At 53.4% G+C, this 17,170-nt stretch overlaps 3 protein-coding genes and 1 non-coding gene across 4 annotated transcripts; 2 read left to right on the top strand and 2 right to left on the bottom strand.

The window, feature by feature from the left end:
* Window positions 1-183: 183 nt before the first annotated feature.
* On the top strand, window positions 184-4,406 carry LOC117836359 (cellulose synthase A catalytic subunit 7 [UDP-forming]). Its single transcript, XM_034715764.2, has 6 exons — window positions 184-509; window positions 728-922; window positions 1,013-1,169; window positions 1,313-2,981; window positions 3,133-3,483; window positions 3,602-4,406. Exons 1-6 carry the CDS (start codon window positions 242-244, stop codon window positions 4,187-4,189), a joined length of 3,228 nt encoding a protein of 1,075 aa, XP_034571655.1. The 5' UTR covers window positions 184-241; the 3' UTR covers window positions 4,190-4,406.
* Window positions 3,022-3,092, bottom strand: TRNAG-GCC (transfer RNA glycine (anticodon GCC)). Its single transcript has one exon. It is a non-coding gene; the product is annotated as a tRNA-Gly (tRNA).
* Window positions 4,407-5,814: 1,408 nt separating the features above from the next.
* On the top strand, window positions 5,815-11,647 carry LOC117839074 (uncharacterized). The gene is made up of 19 exons (XM_034719320.2): window positions 5,815-5,972; window positions 6,395-6,493; window positions 6,606-6,760; window positions 7,376-7,477; window positions 7,552-7,788; window positions 8,483-8,584; window positions 8,695-8,787; window positions 8,871-8,987; window positions 9,068-9,127; window positions 9,403-9,480; window positions 9,552-9,674; window positions 9,771-9,824; window positions 9,905-9,996; window positions 10,084-10,201; window positions 10,364-10,452; window positions 10,553-10,643; window positions 10,732-10,823; window positions 10,991-11,298; window positions 11,386-11,647. Exons 2-19 carry the CDS (start codon window positions 6,412-6,414, stop codon window positions 11,415-11,417), a joined length of 2,025 nt encoding a protein of 674 aa, XP_034575211.1. The 5' UTR covers window positions 5,815-5,972; window positions 6,395-6,411; the 3' UTR covers window positions 11,418-11,647.
* Window positions 11,648-11,874: 227 nt separating this feature from the next.
* Window positions 11,875-15,546, bottom strand: LOC117839073 (uncharacterized). Its single transcript, XM_034719319.2, has 2 exons — window positions 12,413-15,546; window positions 11,875-12,321 (listed from the first exon to the last, which is right to left on the bottom strand). Exons 1-2 carry the CDS (start codon window positions 15,303-15,305, stop codon window positions 11,948-11,950), a joined length of 3,267 nt encoding a protein of 1,088 aa, XP_034575210.1. The 5' UTR covers window positions 15,306-15,546; the 3' UTR covers window positions 11,875-11,947.
* Window positions 15,547-17,170: the final 1,624 nt, after the last annotated feature.

Genomic DNA, 17,170 nt, shown 5'->3' with positions numbered 1-17,170 from the left:
GGCGAGCGCCGCTGTGTTTGTCATGCACCTGCCTTGCCTTGGCTTGTGCTCTAATCAACGCCGGACTCCCCAACCCACGGTTGGTGCGGGACGCCACCCCGCCACCTTACCCGCCCGCCCGACTCCCCCGGCCTCCACCGGTCACCACGCCACCTCGCTTCCGCGATCAGCTATATCACAGCCCACTTCCGTGTCCCTTCACCGATACCTCATCACACTCCGATCCTCCACCCCCCGCGCCATGGACACCGGTGGCCTCGCCGCGGGCTCGCACCTGCGGGACGAGCTGCACGTCATGCGCGGCCACGAGGAGGCGCCGGCCGGGCGGAGCGCCGACGTGAAGACGTGCCGCGTGTGCGGGGACGAGGTCGGGGCGCGGGAGGACGGGCAGCCCTTCGTGGCGTGCTCCGAGTGCGGCTTCCCCGTCTGCCGGCCCTGCTACGAGTACGAGCGCGCCGAGGGCACGCAGTGCTGCCCCCAGTGCAACACCCGCTACAAGCGACACAAAGGTCAGTCCGTTGGCAGTTGGTAACACTACACCCCACCAATCACAACACCGAGAGTCACCAACTCACAGACGACAGTCTAGATTTCATTTCGAATACAGTTGCACCTTGCACGCCATGTTTGTCACCTAAAAAAAAAAGTTTGAAGCGCATAACTATCAAGTGAATTTTGAAAAAATCGTGCCTGAAACTCTGAATCGAGTGATCGATCATGCTTGCAGGGTGCCCGAGGGTAGAAGGGGACGAGGACGACGGCCCGGAGATGGACGACTTCGAGGAGGAGTTCCCCGCCGCCGTCAAGAGCCCCAAGAAGCCCCACGAGCCCGTCGCCTTCGACGTCTACTCGGAGAACGGGGAGCAGCCGCCGCAGAAGTGGCGGACGGGGGGGCAGACGCTGTCCTCCTTCACCGGAAGCGGTGAGTAGTGCAAAACCGGTTCGTTTGGATTGGTGTTGGCATGCTGCAAGATCGATCGAGTACTAATGGCGCCAGAAATGAATCGTGCAGTGGCCGGGAAGGACCTGGAGGCCGAGAGGGAGATGGAGGGGAGCATGGAATGGAAGGACCGCATCGACAAGTGGAAGACCAAGCAGGAGAAGAGGGGCAAGCTCAACCATGACGACAGCGACGACGACGACGACAAGAACGACGACGAGTACATGCTGTAAGCACTACGATCTCTCACTGTGCTATACGGTGTCATTTCTTCTTCTTCTCTCCGCAGTTTCACCTGAATATATGCAAAAAAAAAAAACATGGACGGATGAATGAGCTGAATCTCTATGGCAAACCATGGTGGATGAATAGGCTTGCCGAGGCCCGTCAGCCGCTGTGGCGCAAGGTCCCGATCCCGTCGAGCCAGATCAACCCGTACCGCATCGTCATCGTGCTCCGTCTCGTTGTTCTCTGCTTCTTCCTCAAGTTCCGTATCACGACGCCGGCGACGGACGCGGTGCCGCTGTGGCTGGCGTCCGTCATCTGCGAGCTCTGGTTCGCGCTGTCCTGGATCCTGGACCAGCTTCCCAAGTGGGCCCCCGTCACGCGCGAGACCTACCTGGATCGCCTGGCGCTCCGTTACGACCGCGAGGGCGACGCGTGCCGCCTCTCCCCGATCGACTTCTTCGTGTCCACGGTGGACCCGCTCAAGGAGCCCCCCATCATCACCGCCAACACGGTGCTCTCCATCCTCGCCGTCGACTACCCCGTCGACCGCACCAGCTGCTACGTCTCCGACGACGGCGCGTCCATGCTCCTCTTCGACACGCTCTCCGAGACCGCCGAGTTCGCGCGCCGGTGGGTGCCCTTCTGCAAGAAGTTCGCCGTGGAGCCCCGGGCGCCGGAGTTCTACTTCTCCCAGAAGATCGACTACCTCAAGGACAAGGTGCAGCCGACGTTCGTGAAGGAGCGCCGCGCCATGAAGCGGGAGTACGAGGAGTTCAAGGTCCGGATCAACGCGCTGGTGGCCAAGGCGCAGAAGAAGCCCGAGGAAGGGTGGGTGATGCAGGACGGCACGCCGTGGCCCGGGAACAACACCCGCGACCACCCGGGCATGATCCAGGTCTACCTGGGCAGCCAGGGCGCGCTGGACGTGGAGGGCCACGAGCTGCCGCGGCTGGTGTACGTGTCCCGTGAGAAGCGCCCCGGGTACAACCACCACAAGAAGGCCGGCGCCATGAACGCGCTGGTGCGCGTGTCGGCGGTGCTCACCAACGCGCCCTTCATCCTCAACCTCGACTGCGACCACTACGTGAACAACAGCAAGGCCGTGCGCGAGGCCATGTGCTTCCTCATGGACCCGCAGCTGGGGAAGAAGCTCTGCTACGTTCAGTTCCCGCAGCGGTTCGACGGCATCGACCGACACGACAGGTACGCCAACCGGAACGTCGTCTTCTTCGACATCAACATGAAGGGGCTCGACGGCATCCAGGGCCCCGTGTACGTGGGCACGGGGTGCGTCTTCAACCGCCAGGCGCTGTACGGGTACGACCCGCCGCGGCCGGAGAAGAGGCCCAAGATGACGTGCGACTGCTGGCCGTCGTGGTGCTGCTGCTGCTGCTGCTTCGGCGGCGGCAAGCGCGGGAAGGCGCGCAAGGACAAGAAGGGAGGCGGCGGCGGCGACTCCGGCGACGAGCCGCGCCGCGGGCTGCTCGGGTTCTACAGGAAGCGAAGCAAGAAGGACAAGCTCGGCGGCGGGTCGGTGGCCGGCGGCAAGAAGTACAAGAAGCACCAGCGCGCGTTCGAGCTGGAGGAGATCGAGGAGGGCCTGGAGGGGTACGACGAGCTGGAGCGCTCGTCGCTCATGTCGCAGAAGAGCTTCGAGAAGCGGTTCGGCCAGTCGCCGGTGTTCATCGCCTCCACGCTCGTCGAGGACGGCGGACTCCCGCAGGGCGCCGCCGCCGACCCCGCCGCGCTCATCAAGGAGGCCATCCACGTCATCAGCTGCGGCTACGAGGAGAAGACAGAGTGGGGCAAGGAGGTAATTCCTTCATTCATTTTAAAAAAATTAAAAAAGTAACTGCACCAGCCGGGAATCGAACCCGGGTCTGTACCGTGGCAGGGTACTATTCTACCACTAGACCACTGGTGCTTGGATGCTAAATCTAATTTGTTAACTTTGTTGATCGTAGATTGGGTGGATCTACGGGTCGGTGACAGAGGATATCCTGACTGGGTTCAAGATGCACTGCCGCGGGTGGAAGTCGGTGTACTGCACGCCGACGCGGCCGGCGTTCAAGGGTTCGGCGCCCATCAACTTGTCCGACCGTCTCCACCAGGTGCTGCGTTGGGCGCTGGGTTCCGTGGAGATCTTCATGAGCCGCCACTGCCCGCTCTGGTACGCCTACGGCGGCCGGCTCAAGTGGCTGGAGCGCTTCGCCTACACCAACACCATTGTCTACCCCTTCACCTCCATCCCGCTCATCGCCTACTGCACCATCCCCGCCGTCTGCCTCCTCACCGGCAAGTTCATCATCCCCACGGTGAGTACGACATGGATTCCAACAATAACTCATGGTGTTGTTATGCTATGCCGTAATTATGATGGATTAATGGCCGATCGATCGACTGAACACGCTGCGTGCCGTTGCATTGTTGCAGCTGAACAACCTGGCCAGCATCTGGTTCATCGCGTTGTTCCTGTCCATCATCGCGACGGGCGTGCTGGAGCTGCGGTGGAGCGGGGTGAGCCTCGAGGACTGGTGGCGCAACGAGCAGTTCTGGGTCATCGGCGGCGTCTCCGCGCACCTCTTCGCCGTGTTCCAGGGCCTGCTCAAGGTGCTGGGCGGCGTCGACACCAACTTCACCGTCACCTCCAAGGGGGCCGCCGACGAGACCGACGTCTTCGGCGAGCTCTACCTCTTCAAGTGGACCACCCTGCTGGTGCCCCCCACCACGCTCATCATCATCAACATGGTCGGCATCGTCGCTGGCGTCTCCGACGCCGTCAACAACGGATACGGCTCATGGGGCCCGCTCTTCGGCAAGCTCTTCTTCTCCTTCTGGGTCATCCTCCACCTCTACCCCTTCCTCAAGGGGCTCATGGGGAGGCAGAACCGGACGCCCACCATCGTCGTGCTCTGGTCCATCCTCCTCGCCTCCATCTTCTCGCTCGTCTGGGTCAGGATCGACCCCTTCATCCCCAAGTCCAAGGGCCCCGTCCTCAAGCCGTGCGGAGTCGAGTGCTGAACGAGCCTGCTGCTCTAATGCTCCACGGATTAATTAGTTGTTTGCATGTACGGACGCGACCGTGCGTTTGGACATGCACTTTTGGGCCAGGATTCTACTCATATTCGACTTGTTTTTTGTACAAGTTTTTGTGATCGAGTGAGATAAAGTGTTGGGGTTGTAAGAACTGTGGTGGATCGGAGTTCACTCAAATTAAAAGAAAGGACATTTTTCTTTAGTTGCATCATTGACCATTGACCTAACCCATGAACTTATTTTGCTCGAGCAAGTGCCTACTGTGAAGGAAAAGAACGCGAGGGGGCCAGAGTGGCTCCAAATTGCCCAGAAAGTAACTATAAGGACTTGAAGAGACATGCACAAATCTCCAGCACCAGTAGCTAAAGTGCTAAACGTACAGCAGAATAAGAGACGCGTGTCGTTCGTAGGGATGAGTGTATGATATGTTTTCTGACAAAGATAGAAAAGTTCCGCATAAAACATGCATACACATACCATCAATCAAACCCAACCCACTAATCTTTTGAGGAGCAAAGGTTCATATGCTCAGCAAATGGTAATTAATGTATAAATCGTCCCATCAGGTGGATGGTATTTATTCGTAGAGGTGATATCTTAAACTTGCATTTGAAATGCAGATTATTTATTTAACGTTTGACAACAAACGCGTTGGGAGAAACCATCATCAAATATTTCCAAAATTAGAGATACATTGGAGGGTGTGTGATGGCAGTGAGCTCGAGGGTCGCATGGCGAGGGGCGTGGCGTGACGAAAGGTGAGGCCGCCATGCGCGCGGCTGCGGCGAGCGCTAACGGGACTGCGTTCGGACTTGGGGCGGGGGCTTCATGCCAGCAGCGGCAAGTCCACGTGCTGGCAAAAGCAAGCTCCACGAGTTCGAAGAACGCGTCGGCTCAATTTCTGATTGAGAAACTATTTTTCCTCGCTCCTCGAAGTTATGCCACATCATCAAACTGATTACATAAAAAATATATTAAATGCCATGGGGAACTAGCTGATTTGAACCATTAGGATGGCCTAAGCCGGCGAATACGTGTTTCTTTAGGCGAGTTTGCATCACTACACAAAATTAAGCTGGTCAGTTCGACTTTCGTTGGGCGGTGGTTCTTTCGTTTTCGACCCTAAAGAATGTAATAGGGTTCACGCCCCTTGCAAAACTAGGTTGTGGTTGAACAAACAAGAACAATCCAATCCTGTCATGTACGATTCTAGTTGACCACGATTTCCGTTTCAAAAAAAAAACTATTTGTACCTAGTTTTTGAATTTTCGAGTTTGGAGAATGTTTTGATGTTTTTTTCAGAAACGGATCGCTTCTTTTGTACAATTTTTTTTCAAGGCGTACCCATTTTTATTGGATGGAGAAGGATTTTGTACAGAACACTTCATCGTCTGCCGGAGTGCAGACTCGTTCAACTATTTCTGGCCCACTAAGAGGCCCATCATTCGAGGTCTATGTGAAAATATCTAAGTGCTTTACACTTCAATCCATACAAATCTCATATTTACATAACTTTACAGCCAAACGACTCTGCGAGGACGACCGCACACTGCAACAGAACATCGACTCCTCGTAGGGACCAAATGCAAAAGTAGCGCTTCCCTTGGACATGGTATAAAAGCTGTGCGCCGCGGCCGAAACCCACCCTAAACCCTCCGGTCCCCGACCCGACCGGAACCCTACCCTTTACCCCGCGCCGCCGCCGCCGCCCGCCTGCCCCTTCTCCTTCCACCTCTCCTCGCGCCGCCGTCCGTATCTCCTGCGCTCGGTAAGGAACCCTACCCCCTGATTGATTGATCGAATCGCTCGTTCTTATCCGCTCTGTTCCGCGGAATCATGGCGTCGTCTCGAGCGCTCGAATCCGATTGTTTCGTTCTCCCTAATCGGTCCAGTTCGCTGCTGGTTTGCTTGCTTGCTCCGTGCGTGGTGGAGCGCGAGTAACAGTTCATTATGACTTGTTGATTCTTTAGAAATCTGTCCTCTGTCTCGTGTGTCCTGAGTCCTGACTAGTTGCCACGAGTATTTTTTTTCCCCACTTCGTTAACATGTCCAATTACCTCGAGTGTAGTGGGTAACTTCTCATTTTTTTGACTTTGTTATATGATTGTTATTATAAGGGGTATGCTAGTTTCTATTCATGTGTTGTACTGATGTGCATTATTCTTAATTTAGTGACCATGTTTTCTGCAGAGCTTATCTAAGACATTATGGGTAAGTCGAGCAAGAAATCCGGTGTTGAGGTTGCACCTGCTGCCGTCTCGGTTCCCGAGGGCAAATCTGGAAAGAAGGGTAATGCTTTGACGAGCAATGGAATAATTGTTTGTTAAGTTTGTCGCACAGGCTTTGTATTTAGTTTAGCTATCCCATGGGTGTAACAACAGTTTTTAATCCGAATGAACAGGGAAGAGGAATGCAGAAGATGAGATTGAGAAGGCAGTCAGTGCCAAGAAGCAAAAGACGGTACCTGTAAAGGTTGAGCCAGTAAAGAAGCAGCCCCCTCCAAAGAAAGTTGAAAGCAGTAGCTCTGAGGAAGACTCTTCAGATTCTGAAGAGGAGGTACTACCGTTCTTCTTTTGTGGTTCACTCGTCCCCTTCTGCTATACTATGCCAAAATAGGTTGCACGATATGAGTACTGTATTGTTTCTATTGTTGTTATTCGCTGCGTGCTATTGGTTGATTTACTTTTATTCCTTGAAACTTTTGACAGTCAAGCTTGCAGTTGTGGTAACTCATATTTACCCATTGCAGATGCCTTATTGAATGTGAGGCAAGATTTAATGTTATTTTTAAAACAAACAATTACATAGAAATCTATATGCCAGCAAGCAAAAACAGTAATCCTTGAGGCTAGTATTGGTTGGTATCTGTATGCCGTTGTCAGAATATCTAAAATTGAGGTTAATTTGTTGTTAGAACAACCTTGACATTCGTTCGTTGTTAGATGGTTGCATTGTAGTTTCATGCTGTTAATACCTGTGGTGTAAACAGCAATCGTGTCTAAAAAGCGACTTAGTTTTGCACCTTTTTGGATTTTTCATTGGTATGCACGACAGAGAATGTTTTATGGCATTGGTGTCCTCAGGCTTAATGGTAAACTAGTGTATGGGTGGGATCCTTGTATTCTTTTGATTTCTATTTTCAACTTAATAGAAAAAGAAAAATCATTGCAGGTTGAGGTCCAGCCAAAGAAGGTTACTCAACCAAAGAAAGGCACGCAACCTGCTAAAGAGGAGACCAGTGATGACAGCAGTGATGAGAGCTCCTCAGATGATGTAAGCATTATTCACTTTCTTTTGGGGCCTTCTTTCTTACAACATTATCCATACTTATTTTTGGTTCAATTAAGGAACCTTCAAAAAAACCAGTTGCTACTTCAAATAAACCTCCAGCTGCTGCTGCTAGCAGCAGCAGCAGCGATGAGAGCAGTGACAGTGATGATAGCAGTTCTGATGAAGAACCTGCAAAGAAGCCCACTACCCTTACAAAGAAGCCTGCTGCAGTGGTTAGTAATGGTTCCAAAAAGGTTGAGTCTGACAGCAGCAGCTCTGACAGTAGCTCGGATGAAGAATCTGACGAGGATGAAGTAAGTATTTGCTTCCTATTTTACCTTCAAATGTGAATCTTGAATGTTTTTTCTTACCATCGCCTGCGCAACCTGTGCATGATCTTGCTGTGTATATTATGTGCTTTTCTGGACCTGCAAGGATCAAAATATGCTATTGTTTTCAAGGTTGCTTCCCAGTACTGTTATGAATTTTTTTTCATAAGTACTGTTATTTGTGATCTTCCATGTTTTAAAAATGTACACAGCTCTGACGAGCTAAATGCTGTTTCACAACTAATACTTAAATGAAATGTTCTGAGAACTCCTTTCTAGGAGAAGATAGAACATTAAGTCCACCTTTTGCTGAATTTACTAATGTCTTCTGTTTCTTTGTAAAACTAAAGAATAAGTTTAATTCACGTGTTCGGTAGTGCTGGCTGCAGCACCTGTGTTGACAAAGGAGGCTGCAGCACCTGCTCGCTAGGCTGCTACGGCAGCTGCTTGTGCCAGCTGCCGAATGGCTGGCTGCCAGCCGCAGCTGCAGCTGCAGCCACAGCGGCTGATAAGCTCAAGCGAGCAGGAAGATTAATATGTTCCAGTGGAAAACCCACGTGTAATGTTTGATCCTTGTACTAATGTACAATCAGACACCGCTGTCTTGGAATATTTATGCAGTGTCTCTGCAGTTGCTGCCCTTCTTCACTGACATTTGTTTCACTTTCTTGCTTTTCAGAAGCCTGCTGCTCAGCTAAAGAAGCCTTCAGTTGCCTCTGCACAAAAGAAGACCCAAGAGTCTGATAGCTCTGACAGTGATTCTGATGATGAATCAGATGAGGTAATGTACTTGTGGATTCACATGTTGCAGTAGTCCCTTGATTTTGATTACCTTTCATAGTTTGTGTTCAAAAATAGTTTCAGTTGTCCTAACATGAGCAATATCTGCAGGATTTGCCTGCTAAAGCTCCAGTAGCAACCAAGAAAAAGGAAGAATCGAGTGAGAGTTCTGATTCTGAGAGTGAATCTGAGTCCGAGGATGAGGTAGCAACCTACTACATAAGTTGGTAGAGGCTTCATACATGAAATCACTTTCTTATACAGCTAAGTTTTCTATCTGCCTCCAGGATAACAATGCTAAAAAAGTACAGCCTGCCAAGGCTGCTGGTCCGAAGAAGAAAGAGGAATCTAGTGATAGCTCAGAATCTGACTCTGAGACAAATTCAGATTCAGATTCTGATGAAGTAAGTGTCACTATTATTTCTTTACTCTTGTTAATTCTCTATTGTGCAAATTTTCAAATCCGTCTCCCTTGTCTTTGCAGCCTGAAAAGCCTACTATCGCTGCAAAGAGGCCTCTAGCAACAGAGAAGAAGAATGGACAAGTATGCTTTCTCTTGTTAATCTTGTGCCTTTTGACTGTTAATTGGTGCCGCTTTATAAGGCCTATTTTGATTTGAAAAAGTCAAAGTTTAACCCCCTGTAATTCAAATTATATTTATATTCAGTGTACAAAAAGTGGCTTTTGGTGCCATATAAAAAATATGCTTTGAATACTTTCATATTACAATAGACCTTTCAATGGTTGGAATCTTTACTTGTCTGTGATATACATATTATATTGCTGCCACTCAATACAAACTGTTTTCTCTCTCTTCAGTCCAGTGATGATTCTGATGATAGTTCGGATGAGAGTTCTGATGAAAGTGATGAGGAGCCTCCTCAAAAGAAGCCTAAGGTAATCTCTTCTTGTCCACTCTGCCTTTTGAGGATTTTGTTTCACTTATTTACTGTCTCTTGTATCTGCAGAACTCGGCACCTTCTGGTGCTGCAAAGCCTGCCACTAAGGTTCCAAAGAAAGAAGAAAGCAGCAGTGACGAAAGCTCTGATGATGAAAGTGAAGAAAGCTCTGATGATGATAACGAAATTGAAGTCTGGATATCCTCACATGCTTGATATTTTTTCTATGGTGGATAAACTTATGATGGACGTGATCTAATTTTTTATATGCTGTTTGAAAAACAACAGGTAAAGCCAAAAGTAGAAGTTGAAACTCCCAAGACAAAGTCGGCACAGAATGAAGTATTTCTACCATCTAACTATTCTTTAACTAGGCTGTTTCACGTTAAATGGATGTTTGACAAGTATCTAATTTCCTGCAGGCCAAAACTCCTACCAAAAACCAAAGTCAGGCTACTGGATCAAAGACGATTTTTGTTGGGAATTTATCCTATAGTATAGAGCGTGAGCAAGTGTAAGTTTGTGTAGTGGGTCAATTTCTTTCTTTCTTTCTTTCTTTTGAACTGTGTTGCCACTAACATCTATTTTCCACATCCTGTAGTAAGCAATTTTTTGAGGAGGCTGGTGAGGTTGTAGATGTTCGTCTGTCTACTTTTGAGGATGGGAGCTTCAAGGGCTATGGTCATGTTGAATTCGCTACAGCTGAAGCTGCTCAGAAGGTGAAAAATCATTTTACTATTTTGTTATCCAATGCAGCTTAGTTCATCTGTTACAAGATCAGAACACCTCACGCAATCAAGTTCTATTTGATGCCAACTGGTTCTGACATTTGATGCATCCATGGAAGAATTTGCTAATGAACTCTTTATTTCTCATTTTAGGCACTTGAATTTGCTAATCATGACCTGATGGGGCGGCCTGTTAGGGTCGACCTGGCCCTTGAGAGGGGTGCATACACTCCTGGCAGCGGGTGATTCTCTATGTCATATTTGCTGGTTCTCGTGTGGGAATGCTTTTCTTTCATTATTATCAATTATCAGTGTGGCCTGAATATATTGTGTATTGCGCAGGAGGGACAACAGTTCTTTCAAGAAGTTTGCTCCAAGGTCTGGCAACACTGTATTTATTAAAGGCTTTGACACATCTAGTGGAGAGGACCAGGTAATTTTTAAGTTCCTTTTGTCATCATTGTGTTTCTGTTTTCTGGAACAATTTCTCTTTATATTACATCTGACACTTTCTTTGCCAGATCCGAAGCGCGCTTGAAGGACTTTTTGGCTCATGTGGAGAGATTACTCGTGTTTCAATTCCAAAGGATTATGAAACTGGTGCATGCAAAGGGTCAGTTGGCTCTTCACATATCAATGGTTTACACTTAAATTGAGGCTCTGTTTTGGGGCACAATATATGTGAGGAACTGTTTGAGGCTAATAATATGTATATTTTGAAAAGCAACCATTTCTACCTCCATTCTTGTCGTTGAAATGAGGCTTTGCTTGGTTTTGCAGGATGGCATACATGGACTTCAAGGACCCGGATTCCTTGAATAAAGCATATGAGCTGAACGGAAGTGACCTTGGTGGCTACAGCTTGTACGTTGATGAGGCGAAGCCTAGACCTGATAATAACAGAGATGGTGGCTTCAGTGGCGACAGGCGTGGAAGTTTCAGTGGAAGAGGAGGGAGGAGTGACAGGGGCCGAGGTGGCGGCCGTGGACGTGATGGAGGACGTGGACGCGGATTTGGAGGTAGGGGTGGAAGGGGCGACAGAGGCCGGGGCACGCCGTTCAGGCAGACCGCTGGTACAGCTAGTACAGGTAAACTAAACTGTTACATCGCAGCTGCGTTTGTTGGGTCCTCTTGATTTGGGACTGCTGTTACATATGCTTCATTTTTTTTTTCAGGAAAGAAGACAACATTCGGTGATGACGAGTGAAGCTTTGGCGCGCGACTATAGTGAAATGCGAACACCTTCTATACTGTACCCTGAAACTTCTGTTATATGTTCTCCTTTTTGGAGCCGTGCTGCTTGCTTTGCAATTTTGACAATTTTTGATCCTCTTTCGTACATTTGGAGTTATATGGAAGTATCTCGTGGACGTGATTTGTCACGGTTCTTGTGGAATGCATTTAATAAATTGAGTAGCAAGGTCGTATGTTCTTTAACTTTTTTGGCCTGGCTGAAGTTTACGAGATCATAAAATGCGCTGTGACATTTGTGTCATGTTCCGTCACATCGCCATGGACGCTTGATCCTATAAGCAGTCGTAGTAGGATTGTGGCGCGTCGCCATTGAACGAAAACAGTAACCGTTCTGATCCACTTCGAGTTCGAGCTTTTCAATTTCTGTCACTTCGAAGTTTCAATCCGCCACTTCACTTGCAATCACTCACTGAACAATCCAAGTTAATCCGAGCCTCGAGGTCCTTGCAAACAATTCTGCTTCTGTACAAATCCTGCAGCGCGCTATCCGCGTGAACCAGTCAGGTCGGCGACCCTGATCGCGGCGAAGGGCCTGTCCAGCACCGGCAGCCTCCGCGCCGAGAGCTCCTGCGCGACGTTCCGCATGGTCGGCCGGGCGTCCGGGTCCTCCCGGACGCAGGACAGCGCCACCACGAACGCGAACACCACCCGCCCGGCAACCTGCCCCCCGGGCGGGTCCAGCCTCTGGTCGACGGCGTCCTTGAGCAGCAGCGACCCGCCGGCCTGCTGCTCCTCGGGCAGCCTCGAGTGCAGCGAGCTGATGAGTCCGCCCGGGTACTTGCCCATCAGGATCTCCAGCGCCACCACCCCGAAGCTGTACACGTCGCACTTGGTCGTCACCCTCAAGTACGCCAGCTCTGCTTCCACCATTTGTCAGAAACGGAAGATGCAGGGGCCCATTGCACTATACCGTGCAGCCATTGCGAATGCAGGTTGCAGGGTCTTTACCTGGCGCCATGTAGCCGTAGGAGCCGGCGACGCTGGTGCAGTCGGAGCGGCCGGGGGCGAGGAACCTCGCCGTGCCGAAGTCCGACACCCGGGCCTCGAAGTCCGTGTCCAGCAGCACGTTGTTGACGGTCACGTCGCGGTGGACCACCGGCGGCGAGCAGTCGTGGTGGAGGTAGGCCAGCGCGTGCGCGAGCCCGCCGATCGCGCGCGCCCGCGCCGCCCAGCCGAACCGCTCGCAGCTCCGCCCGGCGCCGTGCAGCACCTTCCCGAGGCTGCCCCGCTCCACGAGCTCGTACGCCAGGTACATGTGCCCGCCCACGGCGCAGAACCCGTGCAGCCTCACGATGTTCCGGTGCCGGACGCGGGTCAGCGCCCGGACCTCGTTCTCGAAGCTCTTCTCGCTGGTGCCCCAGCACGCGTCGCCGGTCTCCGACGCGTCCAGGCGCTTCACGGCGAGGCTGTGGCCGCCGGGCAGGTCGGCGCGGTACACGCTCCCGAAGCTGCCCCTGCCGATGCAGTAGGACTCATTGAAGTGCTCCGTCGCCGCCAGGATGTCGCCGAACGAGAATTCCGCGTCCTTGCCCCAGACGGAGGCCGTCGGAGCCGCCGTGCCGCCGCTCGCCGCCGTGTCCGTGCTGTCCTTACCAGCCCGCCTCCTCCTCCTCCTGCGGGCCAGAGCGCACACCGCCACGGCCATAACAGAGGTCATTAGCGCCGCGGCGGAGACCGCGGTGGCGGCGATGATAAACCGCCGCCTCGCGATGTGGCGTTTGGAGGAGCCTCTGATGGGCTCCAGGCGACAGGGATTCAGGCCGGCGATGTCGCCGCACAGGCCCGGGTTGCCGCTAAGATCCAGCTCCTGCAGCGAGGCCATCTTTCCGAGCAGAGCCGGGACTCTCCCGGTCAGGTTGTTGCTGCTCAGGTTCAGGTGCCACATGTGGGCAAGTTTGGTCAGCTCCACCGGCACGCCACCGTCGAGACGATTGCCGGACAGGTCCAGCCGTAGCATCCGCGTGGCGTTCCCGAGTGCCAGAGGGATCTGTCCCGACAGCATGTTGTGACTCAAATCCAGCTTGAGCAACGGCAATCCACCGAGCTCCGGCGGTATCATGCCGGCTAGACGATTCGATGCGAGGCTCAAGTCTTCCAATGCAGCCATGGAACTGTAGCTATCCGGAATTGTCCCGGTGATCCTGTTACCGTCCAAGTGCAGGTACGAGAGGCTCTTGAACTGAGACCAGTGCTCCGGGAGCTCGCCATCGAACGAGTTCCCGGACATGTCAACGTAGTACAGGTCAGGATGCGATCCCAAGATCTCCGACACGTCGCCGGACAACCGGTTCCGCGCCATCCGGAACCGCACCAGCCTGGTAAAGTTGCGGTAGCAAGCGGGCACGACGCCGGAGATGTCGTTGTCGTCGAGGGAGAGGTACTGGAGGCGCGGCGTGCTGCACAGCCCCGGGGGCAGCCTGCCGGAGAACTTGTTGTTCGACATGCTGAAGATGGACAGATTCCGGCCGAAATCCGGCGGGATGGCGCCGGAGAGCAGGTTATCGAAGGCAACGATGCCGAGGAGGTTCGGCAGCCGGGTGAGCCCCGCCGGCAGCTCGCCCTCCAGCATGTTGGTGTTTATCGACAGCCTCTGCAGCGCCGTCATGTTCCCGAACTCGTCCGGAAACCGGCCGGTGAGCTTGTTGTCGTACAGCCTCAGTACCCTGAGGCTCGTGAGGTTGCCGATCGCCCGGGGGATCGCGCCGGAAAACTCATTCTCGGAGAGGTCCAGCACCTCGAGGCTCGTCAGCTTCCCGATGACCGGCGGGATCGTGCCGGAGAGGTTGTTGGTCGCCAAGGAGAGGAACTCCATCTTCGATGCCGTCGCAACCTCCGGTGGAATCCCGCCGGTGAAACGGTTGCCGTTCGCCTGGAACACCCTGAGATCGGTCCACGACGTGAAGTAGTCCGGCAGTACCTCGCCGGTGAGCATGTTCTTGGAGACGTTGAACTCCCGTACTTTTGTCAGCTTGGCCAGCGACGGCGGCAGCCCGCCGGAGAGCTTGTTCGCCGCGAGGCCGACGACGGTGAGGTTGGTGCAGAGGCTGAGCTCGGTTGGAATCGTTGACTCCAGCTGAGTGAGGCTGACGTTGAGGTGCTCCAGGGACAGGAGCTTGCCGAGAGCAGCGGGGATCGTGCCGCCCAACGGGTTGTTGGACAGCTCGAGCTCTCGTAGCCCGGTGACGTTTCCAAGCACCGCCGGTATGCCGCCGACGAGGTTGTTAGAGCCGAGGACAAGACTCTTAAGCTTGGTCAGCTTCACGAGGGTCGCCGGTATTCCGCCGGCGAACTGGTTGGACGAGAGGTTGAGGTGCTCGAGGTTCGGCATGTACGCCGGCAGCGTCGCCGGGATCGGACCCGACAAGTTGTTGTTCGCCAGGTCGACGGACCTGAAGCTGAGCAGCGGCGCGGAGATGTTCGACGGGAAGACCGGCCCCGTCAGCGCGTTGGAGCTGAGGTTGAGGCTGGCGAGGCTGGGCAGGGACGACAGGTCCAGGGCGCCGAGCGTGCCGGCGAGGCCCGCGCCGGCCACGTCGACCCCCACGACGCGGCCGAGGGGGTCGCACGACACGCCGCGCCACGAGCACGGCGCCGGCGGCGCGGCGGCCACCGCGGAGCCGTTCAGCAGCGACCAGGAGGCGAGCGCGGCGGCCGCCGCGGGGGCGAGGCTGTCCTTCCACCTCGCGAGCGCCTCGGCCTCGCCCTGCGCCGAGTCCGCATCGCACAGGAAGAACGGCGAGGCGAGCAGGAACAGCAGGAGCGCGCGCCGCCATGACATGACGGCTCGACAAACTACTATACAGCGACGGCGCACAGATGTTCCTGCTCCGTGGCGCGCCATGAATTCCTCGGCAGAATCTGTGCGGATGCCGAAATGCGGCGAACTGGGGGTGATCAGCGCTAACTTGCGGAGCCGACACCGAGCAGGAGTCGCTGCTGGAATTGTGCGCGCTCCGTTCGGAGGGCAGCCGCGGCCATGGCGGCTAGTGCTTGTGATCAAGAGTTGGTGGTCGGATGGGCTCTGTAAGGGGGGCACTGTGCTGCCTGCTTATGAATGCTTCTGGGATGTGCCCGTGGAACCTGACAAAATGATGCATCACTCCGGCTATTTCCCTATGCTATATTCTCCACACTTCTGTTCAAATATTTTATATTTCAAGACTTGTGCCCTTTTTGGAAATTTGGCTTCATATATAAAATGGATACAAATCAGATTAAATATTTCCGCTCGGCCCCTCTCCTTTTTTAATGATCGAGACTCGAGCAAAACAAGGGCGAGAGCATATTTGTTTGTTTTAGTGCGTGCGTATATGATCAATCTGTTCTCCTTTCGTGTGCCGTGTTTATTCTTGATCAATGAGGAAGGGGACAAAATTAAACTATGCCTCCACGACATGACACATGGGGCCATTTTCTTTAGAAACACAACGCAAACAAATGCTTCCATATATGTACACAAACACACACCCTATCACTATGAATGCCTATTCGAGACTAGCTGGTCTTTTTATTAGGAAGTATATGTGTATTTTAGAATGTATTTATTCTTTCCTTGTACACTTGATGTATTCTTTATACTCCAAGTCATATTGGTCATATATATAGATGCCACCCCTTCTTATTAGGGTGTGTGGTGTTTTCCCATCTACTTCTCTACATGGTATCATGAGATTAAGATCGTGGGCCTCCTCTCCCTGCGCCTTCCCCTGCTCCGCGCAACCCTAGGCAGCGCCCCCTGCTATCCCGCCACCACCCACCCTCCGCTGCACCTCCCCGACTGGCCCCCCTCCCCGACCAGTTCCCCGACCGGCTCCCCCCTCCGGTCATGCGCCATGTTCTCCGCTGACTCCTCTAAGTCCGACGACACCACCGCTCTTGCTGCTAATCCTGTGCCGCCTCCTGAACCACACCCTGCTGCCCACGGCGGTGCATCTGTGCCGCCACCTGCCACTGGTGGCTCCTCTGGCGATACGCCCCAGGCTTCTCGTCGCCGGCAACTGCGGCGGTGGCTTCATCGTGTACCCGCTGCCGCCGCTCGCCGTCTACCCCTACGCCACCGTATCTGTCAAGTCTCACGTTCCCGTGACGCCGACGATGAAGTCCAACGCATACTCTCGATGGGCGTCCTTCTTCAAGTCCATGTGCGGCAAGTTCGGCCTTAAGTCACACATCGATGGCACGGTGGCGTCCCGACCCCAGGACCCCGACTGGGATCAAGCGGATTGCTGCCTCCGCTCCTAGTTCTTCAGCTCCGTCGACGACTCCGTCCTCGACCTCGCCATGACCGATGACGATCAGACTGTCAGGGATCTTTAGCTCGCCATCGAGGGTCTCTTTTGCGCCAACAAGCAGTCCCGGGTAATCTTCCTCAACCACGACTTCCACTCCATGACGCAGGGTGACTCCACCATCGCCGAGTACTGCAGCCGCATGAAGACCCTCGCCGACGCCCTCTGTGACGTCGGCCATCCCGTTCAGGACTCCCAAATTGTCCTGAACCTCCTCCACGGCCTCAATCCGCACTTCTCCAACACCACTGACGACATCGCCAACTCCTCTGCTGGCTTCCCGTCCTTCGCCCAGGCGTGGGACATGCTCGTCCTGAAAGAACTTCGCCTTGCCAACAAGGAGAAGATCTCCAACTCCACTACCCTCCTCGCCGGGACCTCCTCGTCCTCCGGCTGTACGGGCGGGTGTCGCTCGACG

The sequence above is a fragment of the Setaria viridis genome, chromosome 9 (genome assembly GCF_005286985.2).
Source record: "Setaria viridis chromosome 9, Setaria_viridis_v4.0, whole genome shotgun sequence".
In the NCBI taxonomy this organism is placed as follows: Eukaryota; Viridiplantae; Streptophyta; class Magnoliopsida; order Poales; family Poaceae; genus Setaria; species Setaria viridis.
This window is presented reverse-complemented; position numbering and strand designations above follow the sequence as displayed.